Raw genomic sequence first — 8,444 nt, forward strand, 5'->3', positions numbered from 1 at the left:
TGACAACCGCAGCCCCAAGAATGATAAACTACAAAGGCCGGAAGTGCGTCACACGGGCCGCTCTCCGCGGAAACGGCGGTTCCGGCCGCGTTCTTTCTAGTAAGCCCGGAGGTTTTCGCACCTCTGTGGTCGCCTCGCTGAATCCCCTTTCTGGGCGTTGTGAGGCGCTGTTCTCGTCCAAGGAGGTTGATAGAGTAACAGCAGTGTTTTACACACAGTAACTCATTTACACGTACTAACTCACTCTGCATAGCAACCCTGTGAGTTAGGTATAATTATCCTCATTTAGCAGATGCGGAACCTAAAGCACATTCATTATTTATCAGTTGCCATTTCCTCCGAAGGAACGGTTTTTGTGCACTTTACTTTCTCGCACAATACGTTCCAGCCTCCTTTTATACTTTTCCTGCCTTAGACCTGGAATCCACCATTGGTCCATGAAGCTATGGTTCCTTTTAATGGAGAATGGTATCCAGAAACCAAGATCTGGGTTTTGAGTAATAGATCAGCTCATTGCTGCTGGGATAAATCATTGCTTCTAGGCCGTATCAGTGAACCTTAGGGCTGAAATATATATGTGATATACATATGATGGGGATTTTATGAAGTATTTCCAATTCAAACGTGACTCCACAGATTTTTGTTTGTTTTCATTTTTCACCATTGCACATTTGATTTTCCTTTCCTCCACAGTGAAAACCCTGGTTCCCAAGAGCATCAACATATTCACTCTATTTGCTCTATTTTACGATATATATTTTTAAATTTCAAAATTAAAATATCAGCATCACTAACAACACACCTACTATGCACAGTTCCAAATGTCTTTGCTTGCTTTTTCTTGAATTATATCACATTAAGGAGGTATGTTAAGAGGACATACACAGACCCTATCTGAATTCTTTTTTCTGTGTAGTTATGTTATAAACTTGATATATTGTTAATCATTTGTTTCTGTTTTATTCAGTTTCGGGATTTGCTTTCCTAATTAAAACACTTAGTTCAAAACCAAAATTATATGAAAAGACATTTTCAGAATTTTGCTTCCATCCTTAACTCCTTTATCTCGTATAGACTCATGCTCCATTTTCATTAGTTTTTAACTTATCTTTTCCTTCCTACTTCCTCTCATTCCTCCCCTTTCTTCCTTTTTTTTTTTGGCAAAAATAATTGTTTACCTCTATAAATTATCATATTATATATACTCTTTTGCACCTTGCTTTATCACTTAATAGAATAACCTGGAAATTATTCCAAATCTGTTCATAGAAATATTCCCCCTTTCCTTTTTACAGCGTCCTAGTACTCCATTGTGTGGATGTACTATAATTTTTTCTATCAGTCTTTTAGGAGTGGATATTTAGATTATTTCCAACATTTTACTTTAACAAATAATGCTGCAATGAACATGAAGAGAGGAGAAAGAAGTGTCTTTGTATAGGTTGTATCATTTTGCACTTTCAACAGCAATGCAAGATGGTACCTGTTTTCACACAGTCTCTCTAGCTGTATGTTTTCAGGCTTTTGAATTTTGCCAATATGATAGGCCATTAGGTGTTCATGGAACTGCAAATCAAGTGCTAAAATCCCTGTTAAAAATGGACTCATGGTGCTAAATGTTGGCAAGGATTATGGAGCAATCAGAATTTTCATACACTGTGGATGATAGTGTAAATTGGCAACACCATTTTGGGGAAACTCTTTGGTATATCCACCAAAGTTTAACATATGCATATTCTATGACTCAAGACTTTCACTTCTGGTTATATTGCCACCAGAAGTGCATATATATTTACATCTAAAGATTGATGGGTTTTTTTTTTTTTTAGGTTAAAGATAGGTCTTAACAGTGTTTTTTATAGCTTTACACTGGAAACAACCCCAAAATCTGTAGGATGATCACCACACATTTATAAAGCAAAGGAAGAAAAACTGAGGAAGAAAAACAATGCCTAAACCTTTAACTATTCACTTGAGAAATGTTATGTTACTTTCAACTCTGGGTTCTGGGTGTGCATTTTTCTCTGAATTTGATTTAGTCGTGGATAGGATGAACCTGGCCAGGAACCTATGTCAGTTTACAATTTTGTCTGCATTTTAAAAAACTTGTTTGTAAAACTGAGTTTTGTCATGTAATGATATATTGCCTATGTTTCCCCATACATAAAGTATCTGTTACTATATAGCTTTTGCTTATTTAGTGATTGCAGGGTATTATACATGTATATCTGCTGAGTCTTTGTATATTTTATATAGAAAAACCAATAATATTGGCTGTTTTTTAAAACAACAGCTTTACTTTTGATATTTATTTTGTTCGACACATCTTTATCATTTCTATGCATATTGTTTTGGTCTTATTTTCCATACATTCAATTGTCAGAAATGTTTTCTCTGCCACAATTATGACAGAAAAGTATTTCATTTTTTAATAATACACTGTTTACATTTTTAACTGTTTGGTTCACATTTAATTTGTTGTAATTTCCAGTATGAAGTATAGACCCAAATTAATTATTCACCATACAAACATCCTATAGGATCAACATTGATTAATAATAGTGCTTCCTTATCTTGTTGTGAAGTACCTCTGATATGATGTTCTTAAAATAATTAAATGTAAGAAATCACAAAGTAATTTTATAAGGGGAGTTGGATAGCTCAGTGGTAGAGCATATGCCTTGTATGCACAAGGTCCTGAGTTCAATCCCCAGTGCATCCATTAAGAATAAATAAATAAAATAATTTTATATTTTTAATGAATGGAAATTTTAGACACGTTTGATAATTATATTTTAAGATTTTTAAAGTTCGAACATAGTAAGACACTTTTCATGGTAATTCCTTTCAAATTTGTTTCAGAACTTCATATGCCTTTAGCATTTTTTCACTGATACTATATTAAAAGTTGCAAAGAATGTTCAAACTAACTTTTAGGTGTTTTTTATGGAGATGCTTATTTTCATAAGCAAAGTGTGGTAATAGGAAATATATATTTGGTCTTTGTCCTCAGTTCCTGGCACAGAGCTTCTAAAACCTTTGAAATTTCCTGAGTGATAGGAGTGTCTTTTCTTACTCATCCTTGAGTTTATCCTAATGTGACTCTAGGTGGGCTCCTAGGTGACCAGAGGAACCGACCATGTGATTAGAGGGTTGGAACTTTCAGCCTCATCCCCTGACTCTGGGGAGGGGAGGAAGCTGGAGATTGAATTAAATATCGATGGCTGATGATTGACTTAATCATACTTATGTAATGGAATCTGATTAAAACCACTGAGCAATGAGGTTTGAAGAGCTTTCTGTTTGGAGAACACACTGAGGTGCAGAGGAGGCACCCTGAGAATGAACGCCCACTGCCTCTCCCTGTCCTATCTTGCCCTGTGTATCTCTTACTTTTTGGCTGTTCCTGTGTTGTATTTTTTTTTTATAATAAATTGGTAAAAGTATGTGAAATGTTCTCTTGAGTTTTGTAGGCTATTCTAGCAAATTATCAAACCTGAGGAGGGAATTGTAGGAATCTTTGACTTTATAGCTGGCTGATCAGAAGTACAAGCAGCCTGAACTTGGCATTGGCAACTGAAATGGCAGTTTTGTGGGACTGAGCCCTTAACCCATGGGGTCTATGCTAACTCTAGGATTGAATTAAACTGTCAGATACTCAGATGGTTTCAGAGAATTGGTCGTTGTGGGAGAAAAACCCAACACATCTGATGTCAGAAGTGGTGTTGGTAAACACATCAGATAAAGGTTTCCTTGCCTTGACTTCTGAGCATGATTTTGACGGAACATCTATTTAAAGGAGGATATATTTCAGGTTATTGTTGGGCTTTCCCATTCAGAAAAAAGCATCATTTTCTCATATTCTCTTGGACAAAATGGCCCTCCTCAGAAGTCTCCTCAAAGCGCTTTTAACATCCTTGTTTCTCAGGGTGTAGATGAATGGATTGGCCATGGGAGTAATAACACAGTAAAACAGCGTCAGAGCTTTGATAAGGTCTTGAGGGTGATCCGCTGAGGGCTGCATATAGATGTAGATGCCAGGCCCATAAAATAAAGACACCACCAGAAAGTGCGATGAACAAGTGTTAAAGGCCTTAAGTCTCCCATTGGCAGAAGGAATTCGAAACACAGCTTGGGTAATGTAACCATAAGAGACAAGAATCATGGAGAGGGGACCCATTATGAGGAAGGTGGCCACCACTGCTAAAGTAAGCTCATTGACTGTGGTGTCCACGCAAGCCATCTTAATCAGGCCAGGCAACTCGCAAAAGAAGTGATCCAGTTCCTGGTTCCCGCACAAGGGCAGCTGGACTGTGAGTGTGGACTGCAGTAGTGAATTGGCCAGACCAATGAGCCAAGCAGTGCTGGAGAGTAGCAGGCAGAGCTTGTGGTTCATGATGACAGAATACGTCAGAGGCTTACACACAGCCACATAGCGGTCTAAGGCCATGGTGCCAAGCAGGACACATTCCGTACAACCTAGCCAGTGAAATACATAGGCCTGGACCATACAGCCTACATAAGTGATGTTCTTGTTGGGACCCCCTAAGTTGAACAGCATTTGGGGTACAGTCGTGGTGCTGAAACAGAAGTCCAAAAAGGAGAGGTTTGTGAGGAAGAAATACATAGGACTTTGGAGCTGGGAATCTAGTTGAGAGACCAGAATAATTGCAGTGTTTCCCAAGAGTGTGAACATGTAGGAGATTAGGAGGACAAAGAAGAGAGGAAGATCCAACCATGGATATTTGGTAAAGCCCATGAGAATGAAATCCTCTGGAAAACTTTCATTCATGTGTTTCATTGAATTTTGATGAGAGACACCTGCTAAAATCAAAGAAGATAAGGGTGAGTGGTTAAAAAAAACTGAGTGTGGGGGTAACGAATAGCCCAGTGGTAAAATGTATGCTTAGCATGCATGAGGTCCTGGGGATTGAAGCCAGGACTCCATTAAAATAAAATAAATAAACAAATAAACCTCAGTAACCTCCCCCCTAAAAAAATAATAAATTGAGTTGGCAGAAGTTTTGACGATACCAGGAAAAGAATATACATTTATGGGAGAGCGATGGGGTACACCCTCAATAGAAATCATAACAACATCAAATGAATATTATAATTATAATTAATATTATAAAGTCACATTTGAAACATCCTTGCAGTAGAGAAAGTGGTTTCATTTTTTTCCCCCTAAATCAAAGCCCTATGTGATAGGTCAGTGGACATTACTTGTGATGGTTCTTCTGTATAATTAAAGAAGCCACTGGAAGGCAGTCTTCGCCCAGCTACCTTGCAGCTAAGGGATTGTGTAACCTAAGAGATGGGGGCTTGGATCAGTGCTTAGGTCACATATGGGATTAGTGCTCTTATAAAAGAGAGCCCACAGGGATTCCTGTCCTTTCCATCAGGTAAGGTTATAGCTAGAAAGTGCTATTAATCAAAAAGTGGGCTCTTACCAGACACCGAAACTGCTAGCGCCATGATCTTGGATTTCCCAGCCTCCAGAACTGTGGGATAAATGTTCTAATAGATCACCTGGTCTCTGGCATTTTGTTATAGCAGCCCACATGGACTACGGCATATGTCATCAGGGATAAGCAAATTAGAACAATGAGATTCCACTACATATATATTAGAATGGTCAAAATCCAGAACAATGACACCAAATGCTGGCAAGGATGTAGCACAACAGGAACTCTCATTTACTGCTGCTATGAATACAAAATGGTACAGCCACTTTGGAAGGGAGTCTGCCTGGCAGTTTTTAAAATGAAACTAAACATACTCTTACCATATGAGCTAGCAGTCACACTTCTTGGTCTTTACCCAAATGAGCTGAAAACTTATATCCACACAAAAGCTTACACACAGATGTTTATCACAGCTTTACTTGTAATTGCCAAAATTTGTAAGCAACCAAGATGTCCTTCAGAATGTGAATGGATAAATAAACTGTGATATACTAAGACAGACAATAGAGGATTTTTTAGCTCTAAAAAGAAACAAGCTATCAAGCCATGGAAAGACATGGAAGAACCTTAAATGCTTATTGCCAAATGAAAGAAGCCAATCTGAAAAGGCAACACACTGTGTGATTCCAACTATCAAACAGTATGTTTGGAAAATACAAAATTATGAAGATAGTAAAAAGAGGTGGTTCCCAGGGTTTAGCGGGGAGGAAGGAATGACTAGACAGAGCACAGAGGACTTTGAGTCAGTGAAACTATTCTGTATGATATTTTAATGGTGTATACATGTCATTATACATTTTTCCAAACCCGTAGCACGTACAGTACCAAGAGTGAACCATAATGTATCTATGGACTTTGTGCGATTATGATGAGTCAAGGTGTTCATCAGGTGGAACCATGGTACCACTCTGGTGATGGATGTTGATAAAGGAGCTGGGATGCAATGCATGTGGTGGGGCAGGAATTACATGGGAAATGTCTGTACTCTTGCTTAATTTTGCTGTGATGTAAAACTGGCTAAATAAAGTCTTAAAAAAAAAAATACTGCAAGGCTTCCTTACTGAGAGGGCTGCAGAGTAAAAGGAACAATTCTCCTCAAAGCCCTCTCTGTACCCATCAGGTAAACAGGGTTAGATGGCTGCAGGATCTGCCAGGGCAAAAAACATCACAGGACCTTGCTAATTTGGGGCAGAAATTTGGAGGCGACAGGGGGATGATTTCTGGGAGTTTTCAACCAAAGAAATTAGCTATGACTTTGTCATAATTGTTACCTTTACCAGAGGTTTCATTGTTACTGCCTGAGCCATGGGTATGGTTTTAATTATTTTTTTCTGTTGTTTTAGTCTACACTAACAACTGGGTTGAAAGTGACCCACAAAAATGATGTTGATTTGTCAGAATCCTCTTAGCATGAGGTAGAATATCCCTGAAGACCTGTGTTGTATTTGCATTAATGCAGTTGAGGAGAACAGGCTGGTGATGAGGACAAGATCCCTTGTCATGTTTCCAAAAACAAAACAACAACAGGAATTGTACCATCTGACCATCTGTGAGACCTGAGATTTTTTTCTTTTAGGTAACTGTAGTTCATTATATGATTCCACTGTGACTAATTTTTTTTAGATTGAAATATGGTTGATTTACAATGTTGTGTTAGTTTCTGGTGTACAGCATAGTGATTCAGTTATACATATATATGTTCCTTTTCGTATTCTTTTTTATAATAGGTTATTACATGATGTTGACTATATAGTTCCCTGTGCTATGAAGTAGGATCTTGTTGTTTATCTATTTTATATACAGTGGTTAGTACACTGTGACTAATGTTTATGCAATCATGAAAGTGTAAACTCTCCATGCTGATCTAACCAAAAAGTAAGAGTATCTGGGAAAAATAAGAGTCAAGGAATAAAAGTATCTGGAGAACGAGGCAAAGATCTCCCTCTTTTCTGTCCTCACTCTTGCTCCCTCTTTGTAATTGAGGATTAAAAGTTCTCATTTTTTATACTAAATAATAAATAAATTATATTTAAAACTAAAGAAATCCAAAAATAATAAAAGCTTGCTATTAAGAAATATGGGTAAATAGAAGAAAACACTGAAATTATTAAAAATCTGTTACCTCGGAGAACAGGGATTGAGAGTGAGGAATGATGAGGAAAGGAACTGCTGTTTTTCACTGCAAGCCTAGAGTATTATTTTATTTCAACTTTGAACATGTATGACCTTAATATAAATGAAAACTAGATAAGAAGGAAGGGTTGGGATCTTAACACTTATAAATGATGGTGAAGGCATTAGAGAGATATATGAAAGCAGTTCTTTTGCCTCTTTCCTTTTCACCCATTTCTGTCCTCCTCTAACCTTAAAAAACCTAAGTATAGGAATGAAATCATTAATATTTTATCATTGGTTATTGTTTATATTATTTGACCCTCAAATTTATCCTCAGTGTATTGGCATTCATTCATTCATTCATTTATTTTAAAACAAAAAGATAAAAACTTCATTTACTGGGAAATTCTTGCTGATCTTCACATAAGGGTGTGACAAAAATGACAGAAGATTGACTTTTAGAGAATTGATTTTTTAGTCACTTGACATGCTTGCTCATTCCTCCCTGTCTCCTAGATAACTGGATCTTCTGGACATAATTCTGGGATCAACAAAATTTTGAACCAGTGACAGCCATTGGTCTGGCATAATGAGAAGTCACGTAGCTCATGGAGGCATCTTACCCTGCTTGATCTTGTCCAAAACTCAGAGCCTTCATTTTCTGTCAAAACAAAATAAAACTGAACAAAACCCAATACCATCTAGGTTGGTGTGAGTAGAAGGAGACATCACCAGAACTTACCTCTTCTCATTTGAATTTGTATTAAGCAGATGTCTTTAGCTATTGAAGCTAAGTCAGGAGAAAGTTTGCAAAAGGGTTGGATTCCAACAGGCCTGTGGGAGGGAAGCAGGTACAATCAG

General features: G+C 37.5%; 1 protein-coding gene across 1 annotated transcript; it reads right to left on the bottom strand.

The window, feature by feature from the left end:
- Positions 1-3,856: 3,856 nt before the first annotated feature.
- LOC102517428 (olfactory receptor 2B11) lies at positions 3,857-4,792 on the bottom strand. Its single transcript, XM_006192023.2, has one exon. It carries the CDS (start codon positions 4,790-4,792, stop codon positions 3,857-3,859), a length of 936 nt encoding a protein of 311 aa, XP_006192085.2.
- Positions 4,793-8,444: the final 3,652 nt, after the last annotated feature.

Source organism: Camelus ferus, chromosome 20, assembly GCF_009834535.1.
Source record: "Camelus ferus isolate YT-003-E chromosome 20, BCGSAC_Cfer_1.0, whole genome shotgun sequence".
NCBI classification, from domain to species: domain Eukaryota; kingdom Metazoa; phylum Chordata; class Mammalia; order Artiodactyla; family Camelidae; genus Camelus; species Camelus ferus.

Coding starts and splice junctions, on each gene's coding strand:
- LOC102517428 (XM_006192023.2), bottom strand. CDS start 4,792: ATGAATGAAAGTTTTCCAGAGGATTTCATTCTCATGGGCTTTACCAAA.